The sequence below is a fragment of the Crocodylus siamensis genome, chromosome 8 (assembly GCF_052110815.1).
Source record: "Crocodylus siamensis isolate JL-2025a chromosome 8, ASM5211081v1, whole genome shotgun sequence".
Taxonomy (NCBI): Eukaryota; Metazoa; Chordata; order Crocodylia; family Crocodylidae; genus Crocodylus; species Crocodylus siamensis.
This window is the reverse complement of record NC_143402.1, coordinates 56,322,798-56,336,736: the sequence shown is the minus strand read 5'-3', so window position 1 is coordinate 56,336,736 and position 13,939 is coordinate 56,322,798. Positions and strand designations below refer to the sequence as shown.

The 13,939-nt window shown below is 47.9% G+C and overlaps 1 protein-coding gene and 1 long non-coding RNA gene across 3 annotated transcripts in view; one reads left to right on the top strand and one right to left on the bottom strand.

The window, feature by feature from the left end:
• The window catches only part of LOC149858675 (uncharacterized), an 85,981-nt gene that overhangs the window by 890 nt on the left and 71,152 nt on the right, over positions 1–13,939 (top strand). The window lies entirely within an intron of this gene.
• The window catches only part of LOC149858676 (A.superbus venom factor 1-like), a 78,707-nt gene that overhangs the window by 59,927 nt on the left and 4,841 nt on the right, over positions 1–13,939 (bottom strand). The window contains exons 3-10 of one of the 2 annotated variants that reach the window (XM_090060194.1): positions 11,950–12,112; positions 10,974–11,044; positions 9,656–9,750; positions 8,319–8,401; positions 7,556–7,646; positions 5,708–5,810; positions 4,588–4,708; positions 2,206–2,321 (exon numbers count right to left, since the gene is read on the bottom strand). In XM_090060194.1, coding sequence (XP_089916320.1) covers positions 2,206–2,321; positions 4,588–4,708; positions 5,708–5,810; positions 7,556–7,646; positions 8,319–8,401; positions 9,656–9,750; positions 10,974–11,044; positions 11,950–12,112 — 843 coding nt within the window. The remainder of the gene's footprint in view (positions 1–2,205; positions 2,322–4,587; positions 4,709–5,707; positions 5,811–7,555; positions 7,647–8,318; positions 8,402–9,655; positions 9,751–10,973; positions 11,045–11,949; positions 12,113–13,939) is intronic. The other variant, XM_090060195.1, reaches the window with a different exon arrangement.

The following is a 13,939-nucleotide window of genomic DNA, read 5'->3' as shown; positions in this document are numbered from 1 at the left end:
GGTCGTTCCTGAAGGAGATGATACTCAAAGCCCAAGGGGTGACCATCCCAACAAGAAGCAAGGGGGGCAAGAGTGCCCGAAAGTCCCCCTGGCTCACCAAGGGTGTACAGGAATGCCTGATTGCCAAAAAGGCAGTGTACACCCGGTGGAAGGGGGTGCTATCTCCAAAGAGGAGTATACCTCCTCTGTTCAGGCCTGTAGGGGGGCTGTCAGGAAAGCTAAGGTGGACAAAGAGCTAGGACTTGCATCCAAAATCAAAGATAACAAAAAGTCCTTTTTCAAATATATAGGGAGGATGAAGAAAGCACCAGGAAACGTGGGGCCCCTGCAAGATCCTCTGGGCAATCTGGTGGTTGCGTCAGAGGAGAAAGCAGACCTCTTTAACCAATTCTTCACCTCTGTTTTCTTGGGCAGCGACTGGGACTTCCCCACTGTGATGCAAGTCAGACTTGAGGGGAACGCCTCCAGACCTCAGGTTGGAGAGGACTGGGTTAGAGAGCTTCTGGAGAGGCTGGATGTGTTCAAATCAGCGGGTCCAGATGTTTTCCACCCCAGGGTGTTGAGGGAGCTAGTAGGGGTTATTGCAGGGCCCTTGGCATGGCTTTACGATCACTCGTGGTGATTGGGCCAGGTGCTGGATGATTGGAAGATAGCCAACGTGGTCCCCACCTTTAAAAAACAGAGGAGGGAGGACCCGGGCAACTATAGGCCCATCAGTCTTACCTCCATCCTAGGGAAACTCTTTGAGAAGATCATCATGGAGCACATCTGCGATGGGCCGGCCTCAGGGATGATGCTCAAGGGCAACCAGCACGGTTTCATTAGGGGAAGGTCATGTCAGACCAACCTGATTGCCTTTTATGATCAGGTCGCAAAAGCATTGGATGCAGGTATCATTGTGGATGTAGTCTTTCTGGACTTTAGCAAGGCCTTTGACACCATCTCCCCCCCATCCTCATTTAAAAATTGGGTGACTCTGGCGTTGATGCCTACACAGTCAGATGGATTGCAGATTGGCTGAAGGGTCATACTCAGAGGGTGGTGGTGGACGGGTCATATTTGACTTGGGGAGAAGTGGGCAGCGGAGTCCCCCAGGGCTCGGTCCTTGGGCCTGTGCTGTTCAATTTCTTTATCAGCGATTTGGATGACGGGGTGAAAAGCATCTTGTTTAAATTCGCTGATGATACCAAAATTTGGGGTGAGGTAAGGGAAAGACTGCAGCAAGACCTGGATAGGTTACAGGGGTGGGGTAACAAAAACAGGATGCGTTTCAACACTGACAAGTGCAGGGTGCTGCACTTGGGTAGTAGTAACCAGCAGGACACTTATAAGATGGGAAACTCCCTTCTTGAGAGCACGGAAGCAGAAAGGGATCTTGGAGTCATTATTGACTCCAAGATGAATATGGGCCGACAATGCGAGGTCACAGTTGGCAGGGCTAACCACACCTTGTCGTGCATCCACAGATACATCTCTAGCAGGGACAAGGAGGTGATCCTCCCCCTCTATGCAGCACTGGTCAGGCCGCAGCTGGAGTACTGCGTACAGTTCTGGGCGCCGCACTTCAAGAGGGATGTGGAGAACATGGAGGGGGTCCAGAGGAGGCCACTTGCATGATCCGGGGACAACAGGGCAGACCCTGCAATGAGAGACTGCGGGACCTGAACCTGTTCAGCCTCCACAAGAGAAGGCTGAGGGGGGGATCTGGTGAGAGTCTATAAACTCACTAGGGGGGACCAGAAGGGTTTGGGAGAGACCTTGTTTCCCCTAGCGCCCCCCGGCATAACAAGGAATAATGACCATAAGTTGTTGGAGAGTAGGTTTAGATTAGACAGCTGTAAGAACTACTTCACAGTTAGGGCGGCTAGGATCTGGAACCAACTTCCAAGGGAAGTGGTGCTGGCTCCTACCCTGGGGGTCTTTAAGAAGAGGCTTGATGCCTACCTAGCTGGGATCATTTGAGCCCAGTTTTTTCTCCTGCCCAGGCAGGGAGTCAACTTGAAAATCTACACGGTCCCTTCCGACCCGACTTCTATGATTCTATGATGTCCTTGGACCATCATACCAATAACAACACTTCAGTCCCACTACAAACTAAATCCTGAGTCATTTCATGGACTTCGGTGCCATGAGTCTATCTGAAATTAGAACTACGGCCCTTTCTCTCCAAAACAAAAGTCTAGATCCAGGTGGAACGGATATTACCATGAGTTCGAAGGGCATGCCTGGCTTGAAGTACTTGGAGGTTTTTGTGAAGTGGATTTCATAGGGGGATGTGACAATGTGAATTCCAGTTTTCTCTGCTTCCACCATATCACTGCCTGCAAAAAAAAAAAAGAAAAAGCCAAGGGATGAGAAAGAAAATTCATGTTAGGATGGATTCTGATATCATCTGCCTTCGTGGCAATCTGGAACACATCTTTATTATGATGACTGATGGCAGGAAGTGACTCATAGCTACCCCTGTTCAAGGAAGAGTCAGCCTTAAGTAAACTATCCTAGCCAAGTGTCTGGCCACCTGCTCTTGGACATTTCCAGGGATGGAGGCTCCACTCCACCACTTCTCTGAGTAGCCTGTCCCAGTGTTCAACCACCCCCAGAGTCAGATCGCTCTTCCTCACCTCCAACCTCAATTTTCTCTGCTGCAGCTTGAAGCCATTGCTCCTAGTCCTGCCCCCTACAGACACAGAGAAAAGCTCATCCCCATCCTCTCTGTCATTGCCCTTCAGGCATTTGAAGTCTCTGATCAAATCCCTCTCAGTCTTCTCTTGTCCAGACAAAATAACCTTCATTCTTTCAGCTCGTCCTCACCAGTCCTGCTTCTCAGGCCCCTAATCATTTGTGTCATTCTCTGCTGGACTCTTTTGTATCTGTCCACATCTTTCTTGAAGTGTGGGGCCCCAAACTGGACACACTACTCCAGATGAGGCCTCACCAGTGCTGCATAGAGCAGAAAAATCACTTCCCTTGATTTGCTAATGCAACGCAGGAGACCGTTGGCTTTTTTTACTGTTGGCTCATATTCAACTTAAGACATTTTATTCAGCTTATATTCAACTTCACAAAATGTCAGCTACAACTAGTGAAAACTGGTAAGGACCAACCCCAAGGTCCTTTTCTGTAGTACTGTAGCCCAGCCAGTCATTCCCCAAGCTGCATTTGTGCATGAAATTATTCTGTCTCATGTGCAATGTTGCATGTGTCATTGCTGATTGTCATCTATGGAGCTATAAAGAACCCTAGGAAGCTTCATATGGTCATAAGAATTTTCATTTACTAGGGCAGACCATAGGTCCATCTAGCCCAGCATCTTGTGTCTCAGTTCTGCCTGCGCTGCTCCCCACACCTTTTCATTTATGCACTTCCCATCCATGACCCCACCAATCTTGGGACCTCCTGGTGAACCTCCTCCTGGCCCTAGCCAAGCTCCTGAGCTATCTGACCAGGAAGGAGGTTCTGGCTGGGAGCACCACCAGGGACTGCAAGGCCTCTTTCCTCTCCTTTGTTTGTTTGTGTCTCCAGGCAGAGTTTCACTGGGCAGTGTCCACTGGCTCCTGGGACTCATTTGAAGGCCAGTGGACACTGTCCCATGTGCTCCACTTGATACCCGCCCCGCCAGTGCACTAATTTTAACCCATGACCTTTATTCCTCTCTCTGCTTTTTTCTTGTGTTGTCTGAAGTAATCAATTAACACATATCCAATAGCCCCCTATATTAACAGGGGGGCTAACTGTTGCTCTATGGGTTTAAGACCCATGACCCCATTATGTGTCAAATAGGCCTGTGTCACATGGGGACAGAGAGCAGATGCTGAAAGGGAGAGTGAACTGGGTTTGACTTGGATTTTTCCCACTGCTCCTCTCTCCCTTGTAGCCTCCAGCATTTAAGATTTAGGAAGCTCTGATTCAGGGGCCATGCCCCTCAGTCCCATGTTAAATAGCTACTGATGCCCCTTTCCTCCAAGAATGTCTCCAATCCCTTTGGGAATCTGGCTACTCTCAGCTTCCACCACATCTGGTGGCAATGAGCTCCACTCTGTCGTTCCACACTGGGGGAAAAAGAACTTCCCTTTGCTAGTTTTAAACTGACTGCCTGATGGTTTCATCTTGTGACCCCTCATTCCTATCTGGTGAGAGCTAGTCTATAATAAATCCTTACTGACTTTCTCTTTGCATTTCATAAAACTTCTCATGCCTCCCCTCAAGCCTCTCTTTCTAAACCGAATAGGCCTAGCCTCTCTAGTTTCTCTTCATATGGAAGCCCCTCCAGACCATTTAGCATTCTTGTTACCCTTCTCTGGACCTTCTCTAGTTCTTCCCTCTCCTTTTGGAGGTATGGAGACCAGAGCTAGGCACAGGATTCAAGGTGTGGATGCACTGTAAATTTATAAAGGGGCATCATGATACTTCCAGTTTTATTCACAATTCCCTTCTTCTATCTTAATCCCTCACACTTCATTTGCCTTTTTGATGGCTGCTGAGCACTGAGCTGATGTTTTTAGCTAGGCATCCACAACAGTTTACTGAGTTGGCGAGATGCAGGTAGAGTCTGGTTTTGCACTGCTCCAAAGCAAAGCCCCTGCTCACCTGATTCTGTCAGAACGGTCACGCTGATGTAGATGGAGTGGCCGATGAGCTCAGTGAGGTTGGAAAATCGGGATTGGAGCATGGCACGGGTCAGCACCGCCTCCCCGTTTCCATCAGCTATCTAGCAAGTTGGAAGGGATTTCATAATGTCACATGCAGTAAGAGAGCTACCTGCCCTGAAATGTTTATGCATCTCTGATGCCTTGGAGCAGAGGGGGTCAACCTTATGGATCCAAGGATGAGTGACATGTGGGGGGAGTTCCTTGGGTGCAATGAGTTGTGGGCTGGATGCTGTGCAGGGTTTGCCCATGGGTGTGATTCAGCCTGGCCCCTGCACTCTGGGTCCAGCCACAGAGTGACCCCATGAGCCAGTGAGATCAGGTATGTCACACCATGTCATCCAACCCATGGGACTCCCCATGGGTCCAGACATTTGATGGCAGGGGAGCAGTGGCAGTGTTAATTGCCACGACCCTGGAAGCTATAGCAATTAGTAGTGCCACAGCTTCCTCACCACCAAAGTTTTAGACCTACGGGCAACCCAGTGGGCTGGATGACATGGGTCTGCAGGCTGGATTCAGCCCACAGACTGGAGATGGAGAACCACTGCTTTAGAGCAGAGGGAGACTTGTTGCAAACGTCCCATGCTAGAATCAAGAGTGCCCTCGTAAATGGAGCTAGGTGGAAAAAGCCCACTTCTGCTCCTTGATGGCTTCTGCATGTGTAGAAAAGGTTCCAGCTGAGTCCATCCTCCCAGAGCCCAGCTGGAGAGGGCAGGGGGAGCACTGAATCCCCCCCTCCACCTTCTAGACTGGAGAAAGCAACAGTGTCAGGCAGAAGGGGTGGGGGAAATGGGAGCCAACTGGATGTGCCTCTGAGCATGGAGAGGAGCGAAGGGTCTTACACATTTTTTTTAAGACCCCAGAGGCTCCCAGGCTGGATCCAGTCCCAAAGAGGGGGTGGAGCTGTGCCACTGCCCCCCACCTCTGGATCTGTCCCTGGGGCACTTTATACAATGGGGTTGTGCTAGAGTTTTTGCCTCTGTAACTGGTTTCCCACCCTTTCAGGCTCTGCCTTCACTCTTTAGTTTCCATTTCTACGGGGTCTTCCCCTGAGTTACCTCCACTCTCCTCAGAGACTGGGGGATGCTCTTCTTCTCATCCCCAACAGCAACACCGAAAAGGACAAAGGCGTTGCCCTGCACATCTTTGCCATAGAGGAATCTGAGAGAGGAAAACCGAGTAAGACAAGACACAAGGCAACCTCTGGAGAGGGGCACATATAGAAAGGGGGTGCAGTGATATGGCCAGCCCCCTCCCCCCACCACTTTGGTTCTGCCATGCATCAGCTCTTAGGGTGGGTCTGCTCAGAGCTCCTGATTTCCCCCATTGCAAGGGAAGCGTGAGTGACCTCAGCATTCACCCTCTGGGCTCTAGAGCTACAAAACAGGCCCTAGTGGGTGTCAGGGCTCCTAACAGGCAGCTCAGATCAGATTAATTTCCTAGCTGCCAGAGACTCTAATTGGCAGGCCCATTCCTACTGATGAACCAGCTGCCCACGGTTAGGGTTTCCCAATTAGTTTCTGGAGAGACTGGTCTTCTCATTGAAGTCTGCCTTTGACACCAAGCTACAGGCCAGTCAACTGTTCTTCTGTAGGTCTGCTGTGGGCAGCCTCTCTGGAGCCACCCTCCCTGATTTTCTGGCTTCTGATCCTTTTTGGCTCTGCTTCCAGGCTTTGGCATTTAAGAGTTTCACTAACTTGGTCCCTGAGTCAGAACACTGGAGAACTTGTGGACTATGAATATGTAGGACACAAGAGTAGGATGTGGACCAATGACTAGGTTACAGCACACTAGGTTTAGATTGGATATCAGGAAAAACTTCTTCATTGCCAGAGTAGTGAGGCAGTGGACCAGACACTCGGGAGCTGTGCACTCTCCATCACTGGAGGTATTCAAGGAATTGTTGGACAGACACTAGTCAGGGATGATGGAGGTGTAATGATGTCTGTATTCTGCAATGGGGATTTCCCAGGTTTCTGGGTTTTGCTGGTTGCCCCTTCCCTCACTTTCTACTCCATGTATCAGGGTGTTTTTCAGCCTCTTTCAGAGGCATTGGGTATTGGCTGCAGTCAAGCCTTGGGCAGGAGGGATGTAGTGGGGGAACTGATTCACTTGCACCCCTCTTTGATGCCTGTTCCGCCTAAAGTTTAAAACCAACTGCCCGACAATGGCAGCAGCATTTCTAGTCAGGCCATGCTGGGGGAATCCATTGACTTCATAGCTCATTATAATCTACCTGACCCCTTCTAAAACCTTCATGCCACAGATGTTAATGACCGTCTCTCCTTCTTAATGGTTTCAGTGTTCCATCAATCAAGCTAGCCTTTCCTCTGCAATTCTGCTGTCTGTTTGCTGCTCCTGGTCATGAAGCTCCTATTTCTCAGCCCTGCAGACTGTTTTTAACTCTCATTCCAATGAAGTTACTTTTTTTTGCTTCCATACTGCCCAAGAACCTTAGCATATTAGTAAATCTTCTAGCTTATTTTTAACTGGAGAAAATATGTCTTGTTTCGTATGTAATGATTAATTTTACCATGTGAACCCCCTTTACAAAATTCTAGGTCTGCCCATGCCCTGGCTAAAGCAACCAAGCTCAGTGTCTATATTCAATCTGCTCTTGAAAATTTCTAAGGATGGAGACTCCACAATTGGACAAAAGGCAGGGTCTGCACAAAAGCTACTACTCACTCAGCCATACGCTGGGGTGATGCTACATCTTCAGACTGACTCCAGGAAAGATAATTAAGCAGGGTTGGAGATGCCAGGAATCTACAACCATGGACTTGTTGAACAACTATGGTTTTTACCCTGGCAGGGGTCTTTCTTCATACGCTTTTCAAGTCTTGGTTATGATCCTGGTAGGGCTAAGCCAATGGACTGATCTGCTTTATTACTTGCACACCTACCTTGCACTAATATCAACCCTGAGATCATCATTGCCATCAATGTAAAAAAACTTCTCTGATGGCTCCAGCGTGACTTCAAAACTGGGCAACACTACAGAAAGCAGAGGGGAATAGATTATAGGAAAGTCAGATTGGAAGGGATCTCACAGAGTCATCTAGTTCAGCCCCCTGCTCACTGTGGGATCAACCCTGACTAAACCATCCCAGCTCAGTGTCTGTCCAATCTGCTCTTGGACATGTCCAGGGATGGTGACTCCACTACCTCTCTAGGCAGCCTGTTCCAATGCCCGACCACCCTCATAGTCAGAACGCTCCTCCTCATTTCCAACCTCAATTTCCCCTGCTGCAGCTTGAAGCCATTGCTCCTGATCCTGTCTCCAGCAGCCACAAAAAAAGCCCATCTCTGTCCTCTCTATAATCACTCTTCATGTATTTGAAGACTGTGATCAAATCCACCCTCCGTTTTGCCTTCTCCAGTCTAAATCACCCTAGTTCTTTCAGGCTTTTTTCATAAATTATGCCTCCCAAGCCTCTAAATCATTTTTGTTGCTTTCTGCTGGACTGTGTCCAGTCTGTCCACATCTTTCCTGAAGTGTGGAGCCCAACACTAGATACAGGACTCCAACTGAGGCCTCACCAGTGCCAAAAAGAGTGCAAATGAGAGAACATTGACTTTGCTGGACAGCATGGGGGATTTCCAAAGCCCAACTGACTAGGAGACTAGATTAAGGATTGGCAAGGGACGGCACTAGAAAAATCTTACCATACTCCTTAACATCAAACTGCGCACTGAAGTTCTGATGATAAGAATCTTCATACTGGGCCATGATTTTCCAGGTGCCCAGACTAGAGAGGAAAAGAAAGGGAGGAATGAATGAATGCACTTAGCACACAGATGTCACAAAGTCTTTTTGGCCCATTTTCTTCTCCAGGCAATTTTATCCTTTTATCAGCTGAATCTGACAGGTGCCCCACCCCTGGTAGCCATCTTGTGACCAGAAGTCCCGCCTCCTAATCCCTGACCTTTGCCACCCAAAGTCCCTCCCGTTGCCCCAAGAAGAACTCCTTTGAGCAAGGGGTATTGCCATCTGAGAACCAGAAAAATACCAAATTATATTCCGAAAAGCAAAATACTCTGCACAAAATAACTGCCTGCCCTTGATCTACAGCATTCATTAATTTGATTTCAAAAAATATTTTTGTCCTGATTCACATGTGTTTGTGTAGTGTACATAGAGGTGATTGCACAATAGCTTAAAATGATGTCTTACTCTTGTATATCGTGGAGGGTATGTATAGGTTTGTGAAGGGCTATGGGTGTGTGGGTATGTGGGGTGTGGGTGGGCATGAGGTTTGTGAAGGAGTGTGTGTGGGGGAGGGTGGCTGGGTTATATGAGGGGGTGTGGGTGTGGGGGTCTGCATGTATAGCAGTGCAGGGGGGGAGTGTGGGTGCATGTGTATGGTGGGGTCTGTGTTTGGGACTAACCCTATGAACACACTCTCTGTCCCTGCCTGCACACACAGACACACTTACCAGTACAGCCCTGTGCTCCTCTGTCCAGTGATGCAGCTGGGAGCCATGTGGTCCTGGAGCAGGGCAGGGGCAGGAAGACTATGAAATGCCTGGGGATGGGCGGGGATGGGCTGCTCAGTTCTGCTGAGGGCTCTCCCTTGGTCCTACTGCCCCTGTCTCCTGTCAGCTTTGATAGGCAGCCAGGATCAAATAAATATTAATTTACTCATTTTTTGGGGGCCCCTTGGACATAGCCTACGGACCCTCAGGGGTATGCAGACCATAGACTGAAAACTACTGTCCTAGACCTTAAAGCTGTAGGTTTCAAGTGAGAGAGGAACAGTGGAAAAACGCCTGGTCAGACCCATTCACACTCCCTTTCAGCAACACGCTGTGCCACTGTGTAACACAGGAGCCTGGGTGAGATGGATCTTGGGTCTGATCCAGGAAATGGCCATTCTAATGTTCTTATATGTTCATAGTTGTGTGCCCAAGTATTCACATGAAGTACTTCATTGCCTGCTTCACTTCCTGATCCCTGCTGTTCTTTGGTGCATCCATATGTAATGGCATTTAAAGTAACTTACTTGACAAGTTCAGGTAAATGGTAGGATGTAGAGATGATGCCTGATTTACTGACTGAGGAGACACTGTACCTCTTCACAATGATGCCTTCTGGAGTCTGGTAAGGAAAATCATTAAGCAGTGGAAGAAAATGTTGTGTGTCCTGTCTAGATGCTCAAATCCCATCTGCCTATCTTCCTCCCATACCAATGTTCCTCAAAATTAAGACACAGAGGTTGAATGCTGACCACAGGGGATCCCAAATGTGGTGGCTGTGACTGTGAGAGAATTAACACTATGCTTCTGTCCCTGAATGGTGAGCTCTGCCCCTTCCCTCCATGAGGCGGGCAGGGAGATGGGTCACTAAGAACCAGAGACTTGACACTGACAATGACTTCATGGCCCATTATAATCTACCTAATACACCCAAATCTGTGCCCTTCACAAGTGATAATGACTCTCCTGACCCATCTTGCTCTTCCACTTCTCAGGTTTCTGCTGTGACTCTCCTGCCTGTTGGCCGCCTGACAGTTTCTCTTATGTCCTGATTTTATTTACCCAGGGAATTTTAAACAAGCCCTTGTTCCATCTGCTATTCAATCCTGCCTCTCTTCTGGAGACCTGAGGAAGGGTACTGTGGTATACAAAAGCTTGATGATCTCTCTCCCAATGATATAGTTGATCTCAAAAAGACATTACCCACAAAAATACTTGTCTGCAGGCAGCAAGGCTTTTAAAAATAGCCGAGTTGGCAGAACATTTATATTTTCTTGAATACAACACATACTCTTTCCCTCAAAATTAGCCCTCTCCAGAACTGGGGTGAGTGTATTAAGCTGATGTTCTTCTGACTGGGCTAGAAGCCCCTTGCTTTGATTCCTGTTCTGCCCAGAATCAGCTGTGGCACTGCTAGCTAGACAGCCGAGGATCATGGTTCTTCATAGATGTTCACGACCCTCTCTCCTTTTTAATGGTCTTGATATTGTAGTAATCCACCTAACCTTTTTTCCAGCAGTGTTGCTGTCTGCTAGCTGCTCCTGATTTCTCCCCTCCTATTTAATAGCCCTGGGGACTCCTTAGCTCTTTTAAAAAACAGATCTACCCACAGCTTCAGCAAAAGCTAGGGTTTCAGTTTTAGTTAAGCAGGAAAAGCAAAGGGAGTGGGCTGAAGGTGAAGCTCTGTTCCTGCTCTATGGAACCATAACGCTGAAAACCCCCCTTTTTTTTTGTTCATTCCACCTATCAAAAAACAAGATATTATATTCCAGGGTGTGTTATATGTGAGAAAATATACTATACCATGCCACCCAAATGTTTTATGGCAATAAGAATATGACTTACTTCAAGGTCAATGGTAACTGGTTTCATCACTGGTTCTAGTTTGTGGCCCACTGTGAAAAGTCTGTAGTAGACTGAAAGAAAAAGTCATGTGGATGACTGACGGCTCTTTCATGCCTGGAGCTGTGTCATTTCAGCTTCATCAGAACATGGCCTGGTATTTCCTGTGGGACCAGTATTGTGCAGGCATAGATCCAGGGTGAGGGTGGAATGGTACAGTTGCACCCCCACCTCCCCTTTGATTCTTGTTCAACTTACATTTTAAAACCAACTGCCTGCTAGTAGCAGTGTAATTTCTATTCAGGCAGCACTGAGGAGTCCATTGACTTCATGGCTCATTGTTATCCTCCTTATTCCTGCTAATCTTGTTACTCCACAAATGTTAATACCCTCCCCCCACTCCTTTTTAATGGTTTTGATGTTTCACTCCTCAAACTTTCCTTTCTTCTGCTATTTTTCTGTCTCTTAGCCATTCCTGGTGATACTTTTCTTCTGTTTCACAGTCCTGCAGACTCTTTATAGCTCTAGCTAAAAACCTTAACTCAGGTGTGGTCAGATTAACTCATGTGACTGACAATGAAGTATTGGAGGCACTGTCAAGATGCCCCAAAAGAGTAAATTTTGTTTTATGAATCTAAATAAGAGATATACATTTGGCTATAAGGATGACAAGACTAATGAAACATAGCTTTTCACTATTCTTGCCTAGCTTGTTGTGTTTTTAAAACTTTATATATAATCTTGCAAATTAGTGCAATACATTTACATACATTTTAGTACATTTAAATTTGCTTTGCTTTGATTTTAAACTGAATAATATGAAGCCAGATGCCTAGCATATGACTAAAGTTTCTAGTTTCTGTTTAAATGAAGACAAATATATGTTGTTGTATGTGAATCTCATAACCCCCCTTTTCAAAACCCGTGGTCTTGTGGGATCTATATTGTTTATCTCCACCCCACAGATGCAGGTCCTCACCTGTAGATCCAGGTGTGTAGATGGTTTTATCTGTCTGGATGAAGATGTAGCCACTGTGAAATGAGACCAGAACTACCTTCTCTAAGCTCGTCTGGGGAAATTTGGCATGGATAATCACATACTGCTTAACCTTGGGATCTTTCTTTAGATCTTTGGAAGGAACCTGAATGAAATAGCATTTGGCAGGGTGTTGTCAGTTTACCAAGACAATAAGTGGAAAAATGTTAAGGCAGCAACAGTAAAAATGAAGCATATGTCATGTTAGCAGTTCCCACAGAGCTGCAAATGTCTACGAGAAAGCTTTGTGTGCCACAAATTTACCTTTGACCCACCCATCTGCTCAATATCAGTTAATATTCCACATGCAAATCAGGGTACAAAAATGGATCTTGCAAAGATAATAACCAGGGATCCTGTTTTTCTCTGATACAAAAATTGAAAATTCTTTGATTAAAACCCCCCAATTTTGCATTTTTCCATGATTAAAGTGAAATGCCACTAAATATATAGGTATCAGTTGAACACAATGTTTTATTGATATATTTACAATTTTAAGGCAATTTGGAAGCCTGCCAGCACCTCAATCACTATAATAAAATAAATTATGAATACCTATAAACTTTGGCATTTGATTCTTGGGTTCTTATCATGGAAAATTAGAGCTTCCACTGCCCCCTTTGCTCACCAGGTCACGTGTCCAGCTGTGGCTATCCCCCACCCCACTGCTTTGTGGTGCTGAGCAGCCCTGATATGCTGGTGCCCTGCCCATGCCATTGCCCCTCACTCTCCACCCACAGTCCCCTGCCCCTCCTCGCCCTGCTGGATGGGGCCCCCAGCTGCCAGGGCTATGGGGCCAAGGACCCAAGTCTGCAGCCTTCTGCCCTCACAGCAGCTCCCAAGCCCGAGCTGCTGCATGTGGGAGGTGGCAGCAGCTGTGGTAGAGTGGAGCATGGAGCCCAGCTGTTCTTCCCCTACAGGCGACATGGCCGAAGCATAGCCTGTCAGGGGGCAGGGAGGGGTTGGATGTGGACTGCCCATTGTGGGCTTGGATGCCCTGCCTGTTGCCCTCCCTTGGGGCCTCTGTAGCTCAGCAGATGGGGCCCAGTGCACTAGGGCAGAGCAGGGCTGGGTGGGGAAGCTCAGTGCCTCTTCCAGGAGGCCCACACTGCCATGGCAAGGTGCCCCCTGCCCACCCAGCAGAAGCAGGGGGCACAACTCTGCATTGCTGTCCCCGCTGCTGCCATGCAGGCGGTAGGTAGGTGCCTTGCCATGGCAGCACTAGGGCTCCCAGCAGCAGCACCAAGCTTTCCTACCCTGCTCTGCCATGGTGGGTCCTGCCCACTGGGCTGTGGAGGTCCCAAGGGGAGATCAGCAGGACTGGCAAGGGAAATACCATGACCACCAAGGTGTTTTTCCACCTGGTAGGGAAAACCGTGAACGTGGCATGGGGTAGTATCCTGACCGAGGTAATACAATTAAAATGGCACTGTGTAGTGGAGGGTTGCACCCTTGTCTATTTGTGGACAGGGCTCCCTACAAAAGCCTCATAGTTAGCCTGCCACTTCAACTTCCAGTGGGAAGATCTTAGCTACATGGTGACTTTATGGAAATGGGAGACTGTTCCCTTGCTTGCTTCTGCAGCCATACAGCTGAGGGCAAGCGAAACTTGGCGGCATCCAAACCCCTAAAGCCTAACAAGCCTCCAGGCTTGGGCCTGCATGTAGGATGCCCGCCAAAGGATTAGGAAGTCTTTGAAGCCCCAGGCAAGGGCGAAGAATGTTTGCCAGTAGCAGAACCACATATGGTTCTTGAATGATTCACATGGGTTTGGAATAGATTTGTCTGATTTGTCTTGGGACTAGAAAAATTTTCCTTAAAAAAAAAAAAAAAAAAAGCAGGGCGGGGACCCTGAGCTTGCAGCAGGCAGCCCAGACCTGCTTCTGCCCTGCACACAAATCTGGGGGACATGAGCCCTCCATGCCTCCCTCTG